This window comes from Lycium ferocissimum, chromosome 4, assembly GCF_029784015.1.
Source record: "Lycium ferocissimum isolate CSIRO_LF1 chromosome 4, AGI_CSIRO_Lferr_CH_V1, whole genome shotgun sequence".
In the NCBI taxonomy this organism is placed as follows: Eukaryota; Viridiplantae; Streptophyta; class Magnoliopsida; order Solanales; family Solanaceae; genus Lycium; species Lycium ferocissimum.
This window is the reverse complement of record NC_081345.1, coordinates 6693149-6715773: the sequence shown is the minus strand read 5'-3', so window position 1 is coordinate 6715773 and position 22625 is coordinate 6693149. Positions and strand designations below refer to the sequence as shown.

Here is a 22625-nt window from a genome sequence, read left to right as displayed (position 1 = left end):
AGCTGAATACTGCCACGTGTAAAGACCATTTTCCCATGCCTTTCATCGATCAGATGCTGGATAGGCTGGCTGGGAGGTCTTACTATTGCTTCCTAGATGGATACTCGGGCTATAATCAGATCAACATTGCCTTGGAAGATCAAGAGAAGACAACTTTTACTTGTCCGTATGGGACGTTTGCATTCAGCCGAATGCCCTTTGGGTTGTGTAATGCACCAGCCACTTTTCAGAGGTGCATGATGTCGATCTTTTCTGACATGGTAGAGGACTTCTTGGAGGTATTTATGGATGATTTCTCTATTGTTGGTGATTCATTTGATGATTGTCTTGACCATCTGGGTCAAGTGCTGAAAAGATGTGAGGAGACAAATCTGGTGCTAAATTGGGAGAAGTGCCACTTTATGGTGAAGGAAGGGATCGTCCTCGGTCATAAAATCTCTGAAAAGGGAATTGAGGTCGATCAAGCAAAGATATCTGTGATTGCGAAACTTCCTCCACCCATCTCAGTCAAAGGTGTCCAAAGTTTCTTAGGACATGCTGGGTTCTACAAGCATTTCATCAAGGATTTCTCCAAAATTGCTAACCTGATGTGCAAGCTTCTTGAAAAAGAGGCTAATTTTATGTTTGATGACAAGTGCTGAAAGGCGTTTGATGAATTAAAGGAGCGCCTCACTACTGCTCCTGTTATTGTTACTCCTGATTAGTCCTTACCTTTTGAGCTGATGTGTGATGCTAGTGGTTTTGCGATAGGTGTTGTGCTTGGCCAGAGGCACAATAAAATTATGCACCCGATCTACTATGCTAGTAGGACACTTAATGCGGCGCAGATGAACTACACGGTGACCGAGCAAGAACTGCTTGCAATATTTTATGCTTTTGATAAGTTTCGATCCTATTTCTTTGGGGTCCAAGGTAGTGGTGTACACTGACCATGCTGCGTTGAGATATTTGATGGCAAAGAAGGAAGCTAAGCCACGACTGATTCGTTGGGTCCTTTTGCTACAAGAGTTTGATTTCGAAGTAAAAGATCGAAAGGGATCCGAAAATCAGGTCGCAAATCATCTCTCTAGGCTTGAAGAAACTGGGGTGCCAGCAGAAGAACTTGACATTGAAGATGCCTTTCCAGATGAGCAATTTTTGGCGGTGTCTTGCCAATTTTTCTAACTACTTGGTAACCGATAGCATTCCCGACGAGATAAAATCATATCAGAAAAAGAAGTTTTTGCGGGATGTTCGTCAGTACTATTGGGATGAACCGTACTTATTTAGAACTTGCACTGATAACATTATTCGGCGTTGTGTCCCAGAGAGTGAGGTATTGGATATTTTGAAGGCTTGCCACGACTCTCCAGTTGGGGGACATCATAGTGATACGAGGACTGCTGCAAAGGTTCTCGAATATGGTTACTACAGGCCTACTCTCTTTCATGATGCTAATCTGATGGTGCATTCTTGTGATCAGTGCCAAAGGCAGGGGAATATTGGTAGGAGGCAAGAGATGCCTATGAACTTTGTAATGGAAGTTGAAGTGTTCAATGTTTGGGGAATTGATTTTATGGGTCCCTTTGTAAGCTCTTGTGGTATGAAATATATCTTGGTAGCTGTTAATTATGTCTCCAAATGGGTAGAAGTGGTGGCTTTACCTAATAATGAAGCCAAGAGTGTCATGGGATTCTTGAAAGAGAACATATTTACTCGTTTTGGTACCCCCAAGGGCAATAATCAGTGATGGTGATTCTCACTTTTGCAATAAAGCCTTTGTGGGATTGATGGAGAAGTATGGAGTCAAACATAGGGTGGCCACCTTGTATCATCCTCAGACAAGCGGACAAGTTGAAGTCTCTAATCGGGAGATAAAGAGCATTTTACCAAAGACGGTGAATGCAAACAGAACTGATTGGGCCTGCAAGCTCGATGATGTTCTATGGGCCTACCGAACTGCCTTCAAAACTTCGATTGGGACTTCACCTTTCAAGCTAGGTTTTGGTTAAGCATGCCACCTGCCAGTTGAACTCGAACATAAATCCATGTGGGCCTTGAAGAAATTGAACATGAATTGGGAAGAAGAGACCAAACTCAGGTTGTTTCAGCTCAACGAGATGGATGAGTTCCGCTATCAGGCTTATGAAAGGGCAGCGCTATACAAACAAAGGATGAAGCAGTATCATGACAAGAAAATCCTGAAGCGGGAATTCTACAAGGGTGACCCTGTCTTGCTGTTTAATTCTAGATTGAAGCTGCTTCCGGGCAAATTAAAATCACGGTGGTCAGGTCCCTTTAAAGTGGTAAGTGTCTCACCCCATGGAGCTATTGAATTGAAGTCCGAAGACGGAACTCGGACATTCAAGGTGAACGGGCAGAGGGTGAAGCACTACCATGGTATGATTGACGGAGATAGAATTGTGGACCGATATCGGTTGAAGCACCTTGGGATGAATGCTGACGCGGCGAGTCCCGACTAAGAGTAATCTGATAACACCATCGTGCTGCGACGTTAAATCAAGCGCTTCTTGGGAGGCAACCCAAGTTTAAAATTCTGTAATTTTGTTTTTTTAGGTTTTATTTTTTTTACAGGTATCGAGTGCGCAGGAACTGAAACTCAAAAAACCAGCAAAGTTACACCAGAGCACAAAGACGGGCCGTCAACATATCGACGGACCGTCAATGTACAATGACGGTATGCAGAGCTGAACTTCTGAGGATTAGCAACTGCCCATCTGCAGGTAAGTAAATCGACGAGCATGTCGACGGCCCGTCGACGTGTTCGACGATGCCGTCGAAATGCTTGTCCACAGGTAAGCTCCATCCTTTAAATTTTTGTCATCTTTACGCTTTGACGAGTCGTCGACATGTCGACGACTTGTCTAAAAAATTTGAAAAAAAATATAAGGGCAACAGTCGCGAATTCTATTTAACAGGCAGAGTATATTATAACCTCCCACAAGTCACGTCTAATACTCCCCAACCGATTCAAATCCTTAACTCCCTCCATAACCCCCATAATTTTCTCCATAACTCCCCATTAATTTCTCCACCTTCCTTCACAAATTAAAAGAACAAATTGCCCCATTCTAATCTCCACTAACAAAAAAATTGAAACGCTCTGCCCCTGTTTGCGAAAATTTCATTGTTTTTCTTCAATATTTGCTCAAGTATTCTTCCACTTCTTCACATAATCAGGTATGGCAAGAGAATTTCGGCCCTTTCTTGGTTTTATTTTGGGTAAATCTGCTCGAAAATATCTAGACAACATGACCTAGGACTCCTAACTTAATGGGTATTGAAATTGGGAATTTGGTGTGTGTGTTTTGCATGATTAAATCAGTAGGGGTTGTGTTGATTGGGTTGGGGTAGTGATATATGGGATGTATAGTGCCAAGGGTAGATATCATGACTTAGGGTCTGTATTTGTGAATGAAATCTATGCTTGAAACTGCAAAATTATGAAATTGTGGTTGGGGGAAGGTAACTTGGTATGATTGCTGTTAGATGGACTCGTGGGGACGAGAATATTGTGCCCCCATTGAGTCGGCGGGCATTTTGATCAACTTGTTGGTTCATTATGCCCGCCAATGGTCCGAAAAAAGAGAAAGTCTATTGAAACATGGTGCCTAAGGAGTGAAGTCTGAGTAACTCCGACGGGTCGAAGGGTATTTCGATTAAAAATCTCGGTTTGAAATCATTATACCCACCAAACGAAACCCGGATAATGACCTAAAATCCAAAAGGTTGAAAATGAGGGTGAAGTCTGAGTAACCCGAAGCCCCAAAACCCCAAATGTGCAATATAGTGGAAAATTGGTTCTCTGATTGATTGAAATGGAAAACACAAAGCCGAAATAAGTTCTAATGTCTGTCAACTATTGGTAACTAATGCAGGGCCGTAAACATGTCGACCGTCTTTTTGAAAAGACTATCCCGTCGAGCTGATTGACAGTCCGTTAACAGGTTCGACGGTCTGTCAAAATGCATCGACGGTCTGCAGACAGAGAGGATCAGAGAACTGAAACTGAAATATTTTTTTTGCATTGAAACTAACTGTGTTGATTTCACTTGTACGGATTGACTAGATTGTGGTTTTTGATGATTACAGGTATGGCGCCACCCAAGTTGACAACCACCCGAGGGGGTGGCTCGAGGCAAACTCAAAGATCAACGGGTCGGAGGAGGCCCAGTGGCCAACCCACACTTAGAGACGAGAGGTCGGATGACGAGCCTGAGGTTATGCCCGTGAAGAAGACCAGGGCTGCTCCTCCCCTCGTGGAACAGGAAAGTCATAGTACCGGCTCCTACACCTTCCAGTTTCTCCCAGTCTGACGAGGAGGAATCATCTACATCTGGGTCCGGTGAAGGATCCGAGGAGGAGGGATCAGAGGCTGCATTTGGAGATGCCTCACCTGCTACGCGAGCGCAGTCTACTGAGGATGCTGCTCAGTCCTCTCAGGCACATTATAGATCCCAAACCCTTTAGAGCTCACAGCCTGGTGATGATGAGGCTGATACTGATACTGATGCTGAGGCAGCTAGGGCTCGGGAACTTAGAAGCAAACAGCTTGAGGATCGCTTCACTGTTGAGGGTGCCAGGTGCGCGTATGAATATGGCATTGAATTGAAAGGTGACGACACTCAGCATGAGAACCGCACCATAAATGAGGAGCGGCGGATCAGTTTTGAGGGGCTAGAGATCTTACCCAGGGCCAGGGAGCTCATTCGCCACTATCAGTTAGAGTTCATGCGAGAGCCGCCTGGGGAGTATTGCCCGATCTTGGTTCGCGAGATATATGCCGCATATGGGGCTTTGATCAGAAAAGTTAGAAAGAAGCGCCAGAAATTGAGGGAGATACCGCCACTGAGCGAGGTTGAAATTAGAGGGGGTGAGTGTTGATATATCCACCCAGGCTATCAACACAGTATATTTCGATAATAACTACACCGCCCCGAGGCAGACGATTGAGCTTGAAGATAAGTTGCGGATGTCACACCCTTAATCCGGTAGGGTGTGATGGGCACCCGACCCTTACCTAGGGCCGAGCGAACCCGCTGACTCTTGTGACATTCATAATCATACTGGGCCCTTAGCCATAACACAATTCCATAACGGAAGTTTTTCGAAAAGCCAAATATGTTGTTCATCTTTTTCAACTCAAATAAATCTGTAACATATGGAACTTATAACACAGTGCATAATAATACGTTGGCTTACATAGCCGCTTACATAACCGACATCTTATACCCACGACACTGTCTGCAAAGTCTCTAACACGGAACATAAAACCATAACATAATACTAAGGGCTCGGCGGCACTCCGGAGAAAATGGAGCTCGCCAATCCCGCTGGGACATCTTCTACTAATGTCGTTAGCTCATGCAGGTGTACACAACGCGGCATGAAACGCGCCCCCGAAGAAAGGGGGTCAGTACGGAATATGTACTGAGTATGTAAAGCATGAAATGTAGTAAGCGGGATCATACCGAAATAAAGAGTACAGAAAATCATAAGACTTGCTTTTGAAAACATATATCATGCGTGTCAATGTTATAAAATCATCATAAAACATATAGCGTGTCCCGGCCCTCTAATGAGGGACTCGGTAAGTAAAATCATCATATAACATATAGCGTGTCCCGGCCCTCTAGTGAGGGACTCGGTAAGTAAAATCATATCATCATCATGCATGCATATACATATACATATACATACCGTACCCGGCCCTCTAGTGAGGGACTCGGTGAATAGCGTGTCCCGGCCCCGCTAGCAAGGGTCTCGGTAGTAGCGTGTCCCGGCCTTTTAATAAGGGACTCGGTAAATAGCGTGTCCCGACCCTCGAATGAGGGACTCGGTGGTAATCATATATATACATAGCGTGTCCCGACCCTCTAGTGAGGGACTCGGTGAATAATGCAGAGGAATGTGCACGAATGCGTGTCCTGGCCCGGGTCTCAGTGAAAGATACCTTGAGCTTGGCACGAGCAGAGTAGTGAGAAATCATATGCACATAAATCATTTCCAGAGACTCAATGAAGTAGTCAGAACGAATCGTCATTTGAAAGTCCGGACAATAGTCATATCAGACATCTTTCGGACGTTATTCGGAACATGTCATATATCATAAGCATATCAGAGTGTCGTAGAGATCATAGCCATACATCAAATCAATCCGAGTCCGCCTCGTAAAGTTACGAACATTATTCACTTCGGAACTTTCTACGAGCAAATCGAAGCGATCCGAGCCTTTCTGCGAAAGTTACGGACGTTCGTAGTTTCGGAATCGTTTAGGAACAGAACCCTTTTGAAAACAACACCTTTATGCAATTTTTTTTGAAATTTAATTATACAAGTGACATACAGACCATGATTTGACCCCATTTAGAATACGGATATCAAAAAGCCAACAAGGTTCATAAACATGCTCGGATCACCAGAATAGAGTTACCTCGTAATTCGTGTCATAACTTATTTTCAACTAAGACATGCCAGAGAAAGAAAGGTTGAGCTTCACATACCTTAGCCGCCTCCTAAGCTAATCCGAACTTACGTCTCGACTCCTCACGATCTACAATAATATCATTAAGTATCAACCATTAGCCATAACACTTGCGAATCCAATTCCAAATTAACGCTTTGTCTACAAAAATTTCGGCAGCATTTCCCCTATAACTTTAACATCCCCGAGAATTCAACTCGGCCAAATCACAACAACCAAACCAACAACCATACCAATAATATCCATAAGCGATTCAAAACGCATTCTAACATCAATAATTCCTTTCTACACAATTCGACAACATTTCATTTATATTCTAATAAACTATATACGACCAATTCAATAACAATGCTCACACATTCAATCACTAGTCCGCAACCATTCGAACAAGATTCGAAAACATCTCGGACAATTCCACAAAATCATTCAAATCAGCCCACATCTATACACAATGCAGCCGAAACCTTCCAACCCAATTAGGAACATTCATAACACATTTTCTTCTTCCAAATTCATAAACTATATCAACAATTCCATACGTCTTCCACATTATTTCCATCAATACAAGAAACTATATCAAAATCATATTAATTTTCCAAAACAGCCCGCAACACTACAACTTCAACATGAGTCACCAAACATTCATTCTTTCATCATAATATCCACCACAACATCACTAGAACACTAAATAGCATTAGTTCATCTTTTCTACACAAACCACCTATACTTTCGGCCAACATACACACACACACAACTTTATGAATTTCATCCATTTCAACACACTCAAATGCCCATAACACATGCAAGAAAGGATAGAACCTTACCTTTTCCCTTCAATCCTCCTTTTCGGCCAAGACTCCATTTGCAAGAACGGATGGTTTTCTTGTTCCAGCAACTACTCCACGTCGACAAGGACCTCCCAATTAGTAGAAAACTAGAAGAAAAATATTTTTTTCTTGATCATCACCCATGGACTGAATTCGGCCAGCCATGGCCGTTTGTCTTTCTCTTTTCTTTTTCTTTCTCCATTTCTCCTTAAGTTTCTAGAATTAGAAATAAGGAGTTGTGCCTTGTGCCAACACTTATATATATATATATATATATATATATATATATAGGAGCACATGGCCATGCACATGACCGGCCCCTTCTTCTTTTTTTCTCCAATTTTCTTCAATTTTCCCAAATTCTCTAGAAATTTCTTAAGTCATCAAAGATGACTAATTGTCTTGCTTGTCTTGTCATCTTTGTCCATATATATATTTGGCCCTTACAAAATATAAGATGAACACATGTTCCTTTACATGGCTTGCTACAATTGACCAAAATGTAAATGGGGCCCACGGCCACAATGCTTCTTCAAGAAGTCTTGAACTAATAATAATTTCCAATTTCCAAGTTTGCCCTTAATATTCCATGACAATAATATTTATAAGCGACTTGCGCATTCAAACAAAATCGGAAAATGGCCTTGCCCTTAACTTTTCGCAACTTGCTCGAAATGTCCCAATGTACAAAAATGCGGGATATAACAGCGGAGGTGCAAGGAACAGTCCGTCAGGAACTGGGTATCTACAATGGTGGGTCGCCTAACCAAGAGAGCCGAGTGTACTAATTTGAAGAATCAGATAAAGAAGAAGTGGTTGACTCTAGAGGGAAAGTTTTGGTGGAGCGTGGTGCAGTTGCGGCTTCTCCCCACTCAGGCTGATAGTGCTCTTACGGTTGATAGGCAGGTTGTTGTAGCCGCGTTGATGTCCAGATACCCGATTAATTTTGGGGCATTGGCTAGTATGGAGATACAGTTGAGGGCTTCCCAGCCTAACACTTCCCTAATATTTTCATGCCTGATTACAGAGCTTATTTGGAGGTCACAGGTGCGGTTTATAGATGATATCGACCACCAGATTACAGCTTCGTCAGTTTATTTGATAGAAAAGTGCAAGAATGAGGTCGTTGATGAGAGCCAAGGGGAAGCGGATGGGTTCCCAGTGGCACTTGGAGAGGTACCCCTACCGCAGGAGCTTGTTCAACCCGGGGCCGTGGGTGACTCTACACTGGAGTTACCCACTACTGCTACCCCTATTATTGAGACTGTCCAGGCTGCAGATTCTGAGACTCCAGCTGCTAATGTTGGTGATGATTCCGTTGAGACTCAGACTGCTAATCCTGAGCCACAAACTTCGGCTCCACCCCTCCGAGTTCAGTCCTACAGCCAGCGGGTCCAGCTGTGCAGCCCGTGGTACTACTAGAGTTTATCCATATGCCTTCTCAATGGACAACTTTAGAAAATTTACAAAACAGGCAGCTACAGCGGACCAACAGTCAAAGATCATAGTAAACCAGCTGAATGATTATGTGAGGACGAGAGTGGAGGAGGCATTAGATCCGGTGACGACGACACTGTCCGCTCGATTGAATGGATTTGAGTTGAGATTGAGTGCATTGGAAATGGCTCGCCCGACCACTTTCACAGATGCTTTGAGGGCAGAGTTAGAGCAGCTTAAGGCTGATGTTGCATTATTGAAAGCCCGTGATCTGAGCCTAGTAGCAGCACCACCGGCTGTTGTGGAGGATATTGAGGAGGAGCTCCCAATGGTGCAGTTAGTTGCGCCTACTAGAGGGGCCACCTCGAACAGTGCTCCCAGTGGTCAGACATTGCCACCACCCCTTCCTATTCTAGTGCCAGTGCCTACGGGCACCACTACTGATGTTGCTGCGTGCGGCAAGGAGGAAATTGTTGGTGCGGTTGCACCCGATGCCTCGCGGACGATGAGTTACGAAATGGCGTATACAATGCCTAGTGCGCCACGGTATTCTACTCACTGGTATTACTTTTTTTGCATTGGAGACATTGCAGACTTTTTCAGTTGGGGGTGGGAGTATTTGATGTATCATATATGTTTTTAGGACCCCCTCGGCTTTTCTTTGCCATGGTTCTTTTTCTGAGAGGTTTATTTCTTGTTTAACCTGGAATGTTTAGGTCGTGTTTAGATAAAATAGAGTAATGTTGACTTATGTGGTGGTGGTTTGATTAACTTACATACATGTTTTATTTAGATTTTGAGAAACAAAGTACTACCCTCCAAATTTAAAAAAAAAATGAACTTGGTTGTTTAATTGACATGCATGCTTCCTTGTGTGACATTTAGATTATTGGGTTACCTTGTATTCGGAATTTTAGCGGGGAGACTAGTGTGTTGACAATTCTGATGCCATGTGTTGTGAGATTTTGTAGATATATTCTCTAGTTTTGTATGTGATCTAGAACTTGCACAGGTTAGTCGTGCATACCAAGATAAGTGAAGCTGTGAAATGATCTTAGTCTTTGTTTGTGACAGGAACCCCTGTTTAGCCTAAATATAAGCCTACCTATAGATGAATATCCTTTGTTAGCCATTTTGAGCCTGAAAACCTGTTTGTTTGACTAGCCGTAACAAGCCGACACCCGTTCTAAATATCCATCTCTTTTTGCACCCGGTCCCTCCTTGGCACTAAAATAATAAGATTGAGGCTAAAAGCCTAAGTTGGGGGTGATAGGTGGACTAAAGGGAATATGAGGCATAAGCCTAAAGTGGGGTTGAAGTAAAGTACCTAGTTAAAAGACAGCGGTGTGGTAAGTGTAAAAAGAAAGAAGAAAAAAATGAAATGAAAAAAAAAAGAAATTTTTAAGGAAGTAGAATCGCAATAAAACCACGCCGAGGCAACAAAAAGAAAGAAGGGAAGAAAACAAAAGGCGAAAAGGGTAAAAGAGAAGAATAAGATGTAGTGTTCAAGGAGGGTGAGTCACAGTTATCCAAATATCTATCCTACCCGTCCCCAAGCCTACATTACAACCTTGAAAAAAGTCCTAGTGTGATCACAGTTGAACTGTCCAAAGTCGAGGGCGCTGAAAATAAGGGCAAGCTTATGGTATTTGCATATATAGCTAGAGAATTTCTTTGTGAGTGTGAGTGTTTTCTTCTCCTTTGTCTTGTCCCATTAACGTGTGTACATATATGTTGGGACATTCTTTGGTCTTTGTGAGGGCATTAGAATTTGTTAAGTGACTGGTTTCCCGTGAGTCTTGGTTCATGTGCGCTATGGTTTCTTTGATAACTAGATGTCATAAATTGAAGCCTCATTGTTAGTTGCAATGAGTCTTTAATTGGTTTAGTCTTTATTGGGGGGAAAGTCATTGTGATACACTTGATATGTCGGAAGTTAATTGCCACAACCATGTGACCGGCTTTTGCTTTGTGATATCGAGACATTTGTAGATTGAGTCGTTAGTTGACTTGCTTGAGGACAACGAAGATTTTAAGTTAGGGGTGTTGATGTGCGGGATTTTGGCACATCTAATGCTTTTAACTCTAAGTTTTACTTGTTTTCGAGCAAGTTTCTGTTAGTTTGATGTGTTTTATATGTTGTGCAGGTATTTTGAAGTTAGAATGCTCGGAAAGCAAAAAAAACGAGGAAAATAGGAAATTTGTTCTGATAAGCATAAGGACGGACCGTCAACATACTCGACGGCCCGTCAAATTGCCTAGTCAATAAGTTCCTGTGAAGTAACAAATCATCAGAAGCATAATCAAATCGTCGACTTGCACCGTCGACATGATCGACGATCCGTTGAAGTGCTTCGACGGTGGAGTTCCTGCAGAGTGATAAAAGTCTACTCAGATCGTCGATATGGTCGTCGAGCATGTCGACGACCGTCGAAGTGCAAAGACGACCCGTCGAAGTGCAAGTCGAGCTGGAACAGGACTAGGATTGATTATTCCGAGTTTGACTTGTATAAATACCTGTTTAGGTTTTATTTTTCAGACATCTGGAGTTTTAGACTTGTAGTAATTACTTTTGAGTTGTTATTGCTTTTGAAGATTTCTAGACAATTACATTCATTACTTTCAAGTTTTATTCGTAAGTTCAATACAATAATTTAATTATGCAATCTTCAATCTTTTATTGTTTTCTTGTTGCCATGAGTAGCTAAACACCTTTACTAAGGTTGTGAACCCAAGGATGGGTGTGTTGTGATTGGGGATCGTGAAAGATATACGCATAATGGATTGTTAGGGTTTATTTGTTCTTCGCTTTCATCATATAGTTAGTGGTTACAAATATTAGCTAACGCCTTAAACTTTAGTTTATTTGGGAAAATAGCTAGGGTTAGGTAAGAACAAATAACAAGAACTCAGGGCTTTAAACCTTGTTTAATAAATTCACTTAGGAATAAGAGGAATTTGCTTGGCATAATTAACCGTTCTTCATGCATACCTTCTTATCTTTGGAAAAAGCATAGAAAGAAATAATCTTTTCTTATTGGGAAATAGAATAGATTCACATAGAGGTTAAGTGCATCCATACAAACAATCCATTAGAAGTATATCAAGATTGATACCCATGATCATACACTTAATCTGACGGGGACACAACCTTGGTTCTTTTTACCCATATATTTACAATTTTAAATGTCCAGTCACTTTAAATTAGTCCACCAACCAGATCAACTATAAAACCCTTTTCTGGAATACACCAGGACCGCAAGATTAGTATAATACTTGTTTAGTAAACTTTTCACACCATATTTTCTGTGGGATTCGACCCCAATCTCGTTGGGTTACTATATTTGACAACGTCCGTGTTATACCATTAATAGGTGTAATTTGAGCATATCACCTACTCTGTGCTGCTAGAAGTTTAGCTTGAATCACCTTCACCTTCTCTAAGGACTCTCTCAGAAGGTCCGTACTCCAAGGTCTCACCTTAAACCCATCGAACAACCCAATGGGAGACCTACATCTCCTCCCATACATTGCCTCAAATGGAGGCATGTCGATGCTCGAGTGGTAGCTATTATTATATGAAAACTCGGCCAATGGTAAGAACTGATCTCAATGACTACCAAAGTCTATGACACAAGCCCGAAGTATATCTTAAGAACACGAATAACTGCTCGGTGCCCGTCGATGCGAGGGTGGAAAGTTGTACTAAGGTCCAACCTAGTACCCAATTCCTTAAGCAAATGCTCCCAAAATCGAGATGTGAACATTGTGCCCCTGTCGAACATGATGGAGATCGGAACTCCATGTATCCTAACCACCTCACGAATGTAGATCTTGGCTAATTTCTCCGCATCATAAGTTATTCGCACCAGAATAAAGTGGGCAGACTTAGTCAACCTGTAAACAATGACCCAGATAGAATCAAACTTCTCCAACGTCTTCGGAAGACCAACCACGAAATCCATTGCTATTCTTTCCCACTTCCACTCAAGAATAGGCATCCTCTGAAGTGTACCCTCAAGTTTCTGATGTTCATACTTCACCTGTTGGCAGTTCAAATACTGAGCAACAAACTCCACTATACCACGCCTCATCCCAGTCCACCAGTAGTGTTGTCTCAAATCGCGATACATCTTGGTAGCATTAGGATGAATGGAATACCTCGAACTGTGAGCCTCTATCAAAATAGTCTTGGTCAAATCACCCACACGTGGCACGCAAACTCGCCCCTTAATCCGTAACACCCCCTCTTCATCAATCACGACCTTCTTGGCCTTATTACGCAACACCTTGTCACGAATTTTACACAACTTAGCATCCTCGAACTGCTTAGCCTTAATTTGCTCCAGAAATGATGATCGAGCCTCAACACGAGCCAACACCCTGTCCGTGTTAGAAATATCTAGCCTTATAAAAATGTTAGCCAGAGCCTGAACCTCTCTAGCTAACGGACGCTCCAAAGAGATCAAACAAGCCAGACTTCCCACACTAGCCGACTTCCTACTCAATGCGTCAACCACCACATTAGCCTTACCCGAATGATATAAGATGGTGATATCATAATCATTTAGTAGTTCCATCCATCTCTGCTGCCTAGAGTTTAGTTCCCTCTGAGTGAACATATGCTACAAGCTGCGATAGTCAGTGTACACCTCACAATGGACACCATATAATTAGTGCCTCCAGCTTTTCAGCACAAACACTACTGCTGCCAATTCTAAGTCATGAGCAGGACAATTCTTCTCATGCATTTTCAACTGACGAGAAGCATAAGAAATCACTTTCTTTTCCTGCATCAAAACAGCACCCAAACCATAACGTGAAGCATCACAATAAAAAACAAAATCCTTGTCCTCCACGGGTAACGCTAGAATAGGCGTTGTCGTCAATAATGTCTTGAGCTTTTGAAAGCTCTCTTCACATTCATCGGACCACTAAAACGGTACCTATTTTTGAGTCAAACGGATCAAATGTGAAGCAATAGAGGCAAACCCCTTCACCAAACGACGATAATAGCTAGCCAGACCTACGAAACTACGAATTTCGGTCACTGAGGTGGGCCTAGCCCACTCCCTGACTGCCTGAATTTTCTGCGGATCCACCATAATACCCTCCTTCAAAATTACATGCCCTAAGAAGGACACAGAAGACAACTAAAATTCACACTTGGAGAACTTAGCATACAGTTTCTTCTCCTGCAATACCCTAAGAGCAATCCTCAAATGTTTCTCATGCTCCTCCTTACTTTTAGAATACACCAGGATATCATCAATGGACGCTATTACAAAAGAGTCTAAAAAAGGCTTAAAACACTGTTCATCAGTTCCATGAACGCAGCTGGGGCATTTGTAAGCCCAAAAGATATAATTAAGAACTCATAGAGCCCGTACATGGTCCGAAAGGTACATCTTAGGAACATCACTGCCGATCTTTATCGGTGATATCCTGACCTTAAGTCAATTTTAGAGAATACAAAAGCTCCCAGTAACTGATCAAACAAGTCATCAATATAGGGAATGGGATACTTGTTTTGAATAGTTACCTTTTAGCCGACGGTAATCAATACACATAAGCATAGACCCGTCCTACTTCTTAACAGACAACACAAAAGCACCCTAAGGAGAGGCACTCGGGCGAATAAACCCCTTACTCAAAAAATCTTGCAGCTGTTCTTTCAATTCCCTTAATTCTGTTGGTGCCATTCTATAAGGTGGAATAGAGATAGGACGAGCCCCTGGGTCTAAATCAATCCGAAAGTCAATATCACGGTCAGGTAGCATACCTGGCAAGTTCGCAGGGAACACATCCGCAAACTCGCGTACCACTGGACCCGAATCAATAGATAGAGTATCCACGCTGGTATCACGAATATGTGTCAAATAAGCTAAACACCCCTTCTCCACTAGCTTCTTAGCACGAATGAAGGATATGATATTCTTAGGGAGGGGACTAAAGTTACCCTTCCACTCAAGTCTAGGTGCCCCGGGCATAGCTAAGATAGCGGTTTTAGAGTGACAATCAAGAATTGCATAATGCGGGACAACCAACTCATGCCCAAAATGACATCAAAATCTACAATGTCTAGGATCATTAAATCCGCCCAAGTACTATATCCCATAAATGTAATCGCGCAAGAAGGGTAGAATCTATCTACCACCACCGAATCCCCAACCGGAGTAGATACATAAATAGGGGCATCAAGAGTATCACATATCATATCCAAACCCATAGCAAAATATGAAGACACATATGAAAAAGTAGAACCCGAATCAAATAAAACATAAGTCATCCGATCATAAACTGAGATAGTACCTGTGATGACAGCATCGAGGCTTCAGCCTCGAGTCTACCTGGAAAAGTGTACAAGTGACCGCGCCCCCCTGTAGCATGTGAACCATTGCGATTACCCCGCGTCGATGCGAGCCCCCGCCCCGGCCGGGGGGCCGTCCCGCCTGTGCTCGAGGACCGCCTCGGTTAAGTTGAGCGCACCCCTGGTATCGGGGCACGGTCCTTACCTCCTCTATCTGGTGCAAATGGAGCTCGAAGAGCCTGATACTGAGTCCCCTGTCCACCCTGTATGAGTCTGGGGTAAAACCTCTTAATATGCCCTACCTCACCACACTTGTAACAAGCACGATCCGGGGGTAGGTCGACGTACGAAGGCCGATGAAGCAAAGATAACCCCCCATGCTAACACGAAGGCGGTAATTATTTTTGATGGGCCCCAGCGGTACATCCGCATAACGAATTCGAACCCGACGCCACGACATATGTGAACTACGACCCCTCGAGAAGGAGTTGCTCTGAAATTCCCATCCCTAGTGGCTTTCTTCTCCCCTGCTTTTACGACTCTCTGTCAATCCCTCAACAACACGGATATGCTCCACTACCTCACGGAATGAAGCCAGTGGTACAAGTCAAGAGCCGATGGGCGAAGTCAGGTGTTCAATCCCTTCATGAAACGCCTGATCCTCTCCTCCTCAGTAGGCAGCAACTGAAGAGCATATCGGGATAAGGAATGGAAATGGGACTCGTAAACAGTAGCAGACAAGTTCCCTTGATCAATATTGGCAAACTCATCCTTCCTTCTGTCCCTCAGAGTACGCGGGACATACTTATCTAGAAACACTGAGTAGAACTGAACTCAAGTCAATTGAGGCGACCTAGCTGGCCTGCACTCAGTATATGCCCTCCACCACAACTTGGTATCACCCAAGAACTGGAAGATCACAAACTCAACACCATACTTGTCCACAGCCCTTATCTTATGGAGCCTCTCCTGACAATCTATGATGAACTCGTATGCATCCTCTGACTCAGTACCATAGAAAACCAAAGGCTTCATTTTAGTGAACCTCCAAAATAAATCATGCTCCTCACCGGTCATCACTGACCCTGTAACTGGCCTCGAAAATGCCTCGTAACCTGAAATTTCATCCAAGCGAGGTGCCACTACTGCGGTATGCTGAACTCCCGGAGCCTGAACTCTAACCGGACCTGGGGCTGCTATCCATGCGCCCCTACCTGTTGGAACGGCCGGTATCCCCCCGGGTCTATGCCAACCCATACAACTAATTTAGCATCTACCCCATCGCATCTAGTATACGTGGAGCATCTGCAGCCCCTGGCGGAACTGGCACTGCCGCTAGCTTAGCTGGTGTGGCTGCATCTCCCGCGGCCTCGTTAGGAGCCACTGGAGTCAAGGATCAGCTGCTGGGACTCCGCCCCCAGCCAGTGCCGCCCATCTACCTCTACCTCTGGTTGCTGCCGCGCGTGTTCTCGCCATCTGCGAGAGAATGAAGGATAGTTAGATACTAATTTGAATCATCTAGATACCAATTGGAATCATGTAGCACGAAAGAAAGAAAGAAAAGGGAATTTTCCTAGTGTCCGATAGCCTCTCGAAGATAAGTACAGAAGTCTCCGTACCGATCCGCAAGACACTACTAGACATGTCCTTGTACGACGAGATCGAGGAACCTAAAGCTCTGATACCAACTCTGTCACGACCCAACCCACCATGACTGGCACCCACACTAACTCCTAGTGGGCAAACCAAAATGTAAGCCATCTACTAATTGAAGTCCATTTTATAGTAACCAATTCAATCAGTTATTAACCATTCAAGCACAAGATAAAACAAAATTAAGTCATGCCATAAAATAAGGAAGTAAATGCGGAAGTCCTAACTATTACAACCTCAAAATCCAAAAGTCACTGTACAAGGACTCTAATCCAAAACATGTCTAAGGAATGTAAGTTGTTTAAATAAATAACCAACAATGTCTGGAATAGAAATAGACATAAGTAAAGAAGATCGTCGGGAAACCTAGCATGGATGGAAGCTCACCTTAAATCTGCTAGTAAACAGCCTCAAGCTATGAGGTCGGGTAACAGTCTCTGGATCACAATCTGCACTTAAAAGAATACAGCAAGGTAGTATCAGTGCAAACACTATGTATCGGTAGATATCATAGGCCGACTAAGATTAGTATCATGCATACATCATAAAATCAATAAAATAGACAACCCAGCCAACAACACAAAATCAATTAACCCAACAACAAGACAACTAAGGATATTAACAATCCAATCACCCAATGATATCAAGAGTCAAATCAACGGAAGCAAGCAACGGAAATAAGTCTACCAGCAATAACCATATACACACTGTACACACATGCTAACAGATGTAATTGCTTAGTAGTCATGACCTGTAGGGGACCCATGGTGTCCATGTACCACTCGTTCCGGACTCACTCCTCGGACCCGAGCTCACAACTAGGCCACATCCTCACCCCCGGTCAAATGTGCGTATTCATATCTAAGCCTCATCCTCACCCCCGGTTAAATGAGCCTTTTCATAGATGTATTCGTATCTATTGTCACATTGTTTTCAATAATCGAATTATCATTTTGTACCTCAATTTCACCAAGAAGATCATATTAACTTCTCACCACAACATCATCAACTTGTAGGTTCCAACACAACGAATAGTGGCACGAAGCCCACATAATCACTCAATCAATAGCATATAGGAATTTCAACCACACACATCATGTTTGAAGACTAGCCATGCTTTCTCCTATAAATTTCACAACACATACAACAACTAATCAAAGTCTAACCCAAGTAGACCGTAACCTACCTCGAATGTAGAGCTGGAACAATGAAGATTACTCCGCTACAGCCTTTCCCTTCGGTAAAGCCTCGGAACTCTCAAAGTCTAGCAATTAGAATAATAAATAAGTCACAATCACTCTAGCCACAAATCAATTCAAAGAACACCTTTCCCTTTAGCCCCATTCTAATGGGTAAAAGATTTCTAGGTGTAAGTTAGCCTAACATTGGCCTTAGCAACCACCAACTATCAATCTACATGGTCATTTAATCAAAACATCTATTACAAGCAGTTTCTATGGTCAAGCTACCACTTTTATGGAACCCTAAGTGTCAATTCACTTAGTTCATGTCTCTAATGGTTCAATTCTTAATTACAAAGTGGTAACCCAAGCTATTCGATGATAAACATATGATAACAATCTTAACCCATCAACTATAGAAAGTCTATTAGGTTCTAGGGTTACTATTTCTAATTCACCATGGTAGACCCATGAAAAGGATGATAATCATGAAGATGAAAGCGTAATGATGGAAGTAATGGTTGAGACTTCCCTCTCAAGGATATTCTTGCCTTAGCTTGGAATTTCGCCCTAGGTGCTTGTGGGGAATTGTTTTGGAGTTTTATGAATAAAGAATTCGGAACTATGTGTTTAAAAGTCGACAATCTGTCCCCGTCGACTGTTGCCACGGCCAATCTGTCGCTGCAGCGGTCCCGCTATAGCGGGCAAATGCTCGCCGTAGCGGACCAACCCAAACTCTATCCTCCGCTGTAGCGAGCCTGGTTCCGCTGTAGCGGTCTCGCTACAGCGGTCCAGTGCCCGCCTTAGCGGACACCTGGATTCCTAAAGACCATGATGACAAGAGGCTGGTCGCTACAGCGATACCGTCGCAGTGGCACTTCTTCCGCTACAGCGGTGCAACAGAACCAGTACGCTCGTTAATTTCACAGTTTTTTCAACTCTAACACCCAACATTTCATCCGAGGCCTCACAAATATAACAAATCATGCACATGGACATAAAAACACCCTACGAACTCACCCGTGGGCTCGAAATTCCCAACGGAGTTCTAATTTCCTACGTCATCCCCAAATGAGCTAAACACAAACAAACAATAATCACAAACAAGTCAAGTTTTCTGTTCTTAGACTTATACAATCGAGTTTCTATTTGCTCGTTCTATCCTTGGGAAGGTTCTATTTGGTAGGGTGATCTTATATTTTTCGTAACGACCGGGAGGGTCGTTACATGCTTGTATACATGTGTATACACGGGGATAAAAAAACACAAATTTTTAATAAAATGGGCACAATTATAAATGTCTATCAACTAGTCACTGTAAGTTATGGCCAAAACTAACTAATTAACCGGTTAATTAAATTAAAGGCATGATTAATTTATAAAATGACTTTAAATTGCAACTATGACCTTAATTGAACTTAAACCATGGAATTGGTTGTATTCAATTATGGCCACATTTAAACACATAGTAATTTATAAATATAACTACAATTAAGCACTTAATTAATTATGATTAAATCTAGAAAATTTCACGAATACAAATTAATTATGGAGAATTAAGATTTGAGGGGTAAAATGGCTAACTTATTTAATTAATCATATTTAATGAATTAAACGGAGTAAAATACTTGCTAATTAAACCTTCAATAATTATACAATTAATTAAATAATTATTTTAAATTATCTTCTGATTAAACTTGGCAAATGCTTCATATTATTTATAAAAAATATAAATTATTTTCTAAATGATTTACAATATATATTTGAAGTCATTTGCCAAATGAAATGGCAAAATATTATCGAAATAATTTTGTAAAATCATTTTGACTTGTAAAAAATGCACATTTCACTTCGTTTGATATTCAAGGATTCTGGGTAATTAAAATAAATTATGGGAGCTCAAAAATTAGGTGTCAACATATGTTTGTCCTTAAACATGAAAGAAAAGGGAAATACCTAAATCACTGAACAGCTGGGATATCTAATCTGCATGTCCAACTCGGTCTACCAAGTAGCCTCCTCAACAGGCTGATGCCTCCATTGAACATTTACAGAAGTGATCTCTTTGGACCTCAACTTCTGGATCTGTCTATCTAATATAGCAACTGGATCCTCCTCAAAAGTCAAGTTCTGATGAAGCAACACCGAATCCCACTTAATCACATGAGAACCATCAAAATGATACTTTTTGAGCATGGAAATATAAAACACAAGGTGAACACTTGCCAAACCAGGAGGTAAAGCCAACATAGGCTACCTCACCAATACGTTGAACGATCTCAAATGGACCAATGTACCTATGGCTTAACTTACCCTTATTCCCAAACCTCATCACGCCCTTCATGGGTGAAACCTTCAACAGAACTCACTCATCGACCATGAACTCTAAGTCACAAACCTTCCGATCTGCATACCTTTTCTATCTACTCTAAGCTATGAGAAGTCTATCCAGAATCAACTTGACCTTGTCCAAAGAATCCCGTAACAAGTCTGTACCCCAATGTCTCACCTCAAATGCATCAAACCAACCAATTGGAGAACGACACCTCCTACCATATCATGCCTCGAATGGTGCCATCTTAATGCTCGAGTGATAACTGTTATTGTATGCAAACTCAGCCAAGGGAAAGGACTGGTCCCAATAACAAACAAAAATCAATCATACAGGCCCGCAACATATCCTCAAGGACCTGAATAGTACGCTCGGACTGACCATCAGTTTGAGGGTAAAATGTTGTACTAAGCTCCACCTAAGTACCTAACTCTTTCTGTATGGATCGCCAGAAATGGGATGTAAACAGAGTGCCTCGATCCGAAATGATAGAAATAGGTACACCATGCAGATTCTAGCCAACTTCTCAGAATTGTAGGTAGTCAGAACTGGTACAAAATGAGCCAATTTAGTCAAATGGTCCACAAATAACATCAGATTTACCCAAAGTCCGTGGTAGCCCTACCACAAAATCAATAGCAATCCTCTCACATTTCCACTCTGGTATAGGCATCCACTGAGTAATTTCACCTGCCTTTGGTGCTTATACTTCCCTTGTTGACAATTCAAACACCTTGCCACAAATATTGCGATATCCCTCTTCATACTACACCACCATTGATATTGCTTCAAATCTCGATACATCTTAGTAGCTCCTGGATGAATAGAGTATCTCGAACTGTGGGCCTCCTCTATGATCAATCTAGTCAGATCACCCACCTGCCGAACACATATACGACCCTTGATCCTCAAAACTCCCTCATCATCAAGAATCGCCTCCCTTGTTTTTCCTTTCAACTCCTTATCTCGAATTTTGCACAACTTTGCATCATCAAACTGCTGGGCTCTAATCTGCTCCAATAAGGAAAATCGTGCCTCCACACAAGCCAGAACCTTGCCAGGTTCCGAAATATCAAGCCTAACTATGCTATTAGCCAAAGCTTGAACATACATAGCCAAAGGTGGCTCCCTTACCTGTAACGATGCTAGGCTGCCCATACTCACCACCTTTCGACTAGGAATCCGCCACTACATTGTCTTTGCTGGATGATAAAGAATCATTATGTGATAATCCTTGAGCATATCTAACCACCTCCATTGCCTCAAATTGAGATCCCTCTGATTGAAAATGGAAGCCAAGACTCTGATAATTAGTAAATACCTCACAATGCACACTATACAAGTAGTGCCTCCAAATGTTTAATGCAAATACTACCATTGCCAACTCCAAATCATGAGTGGGGTAGTTATTCTCATGGAACGCTTGATTTAACGTCGCGGCACGACGGTGGTGACCAATCACTCCTTGTCTTGGTACACCAGATCATCGTTCGTTCCAAGGTGTTTCAACCTCGTAGCGATCAACGATCCTATCCTCCGAAATCATGCCATGGTAGTGCTTCAATCTCTGCCCATTCACCTTAAATGTCCGAGTACCATCTCCGGACTTTAATTCAACCGCGCCATGGGGTGAAGCACCTACCACCTCAAACGGACCCGACCACCTGGATTTAAGCTTACCCGTAGCAACCCGCCGAGAGTTGAACAAAGAATGTCTGCAGTCGCCCTTGTAGAACTCTCGCTTCAGACGAATCTTCTTTGTCATGGTATTCATTTCATCCTTTCTTTATAAAGGGCTGCACTCTCATACGCCCGGTACCGAAATTCATCCATCTCATTTAATTGGAACAACCGCAACTTGGTTGCTTCCTCCCAATCCATGTTCAGCTTTTTCGGCCCACATAGCTTTGTGTTCAAGTTCAACCGCAAATGACAAGCTTTCCGAATACAAGCTTGAAGGGTGAAGTCCCAATTGGAGTTTTGAAAGCCGTACGGTATGCCCATAGAGCATCATCGAGCTTGCGGGCCCGGTCGATTCTATTGGCATTCTGCCTGTCTTTGCTAGAATACTTTTGATCTCCCTATCGGGACACTTCAACTCGTCCACTTGTCTCGGGGGTGATAGGGCGTTGCCACCCTATGCTTTACACCATATTTCTCCATCGCCCTCGCGAACGCTTTATTGCAAAAGCTGGGATCCACCATCGCCGATTATTGCCCTCTGAGTACCGAAACGAGTAAATATGTTCTTCTTAAGAAACCCCATAACACTCTTTGCCTCATTGTTGGGCAAAGCCACCGCTTCAACCCATTTTGACACATAATCCACAAACCTACCAAGATGTATTTCATTCCCCAGAACTCACAAAAGGCCCATAAAGTCGATCCCCCGTACATCAAA

The 22625-nt window shown here is 42.6% G+C and overlaps 1 protein-coding gene across 1 annotated transcript; it reads left to right on the top strand.

Annotated features, from left to right (window-relative positions):
- The first annotated feature begins 2051 nt into the window (after positions 1-2051).
- On the top strand, positions 2052-2462 carry LOC132053696 (uncharacterized). Its single transcript, XM_059445810.1, has one exon. The coding sequence runs from the start codon at positions 2052-2054 to the stop codon at positions 2460-2462; it is 411 nt and encodes a 136-aa protein (XP_059301793.1).
- The last annotated feature ends 20163 nt before the right edge of the window (positions 2463-22625 follow it).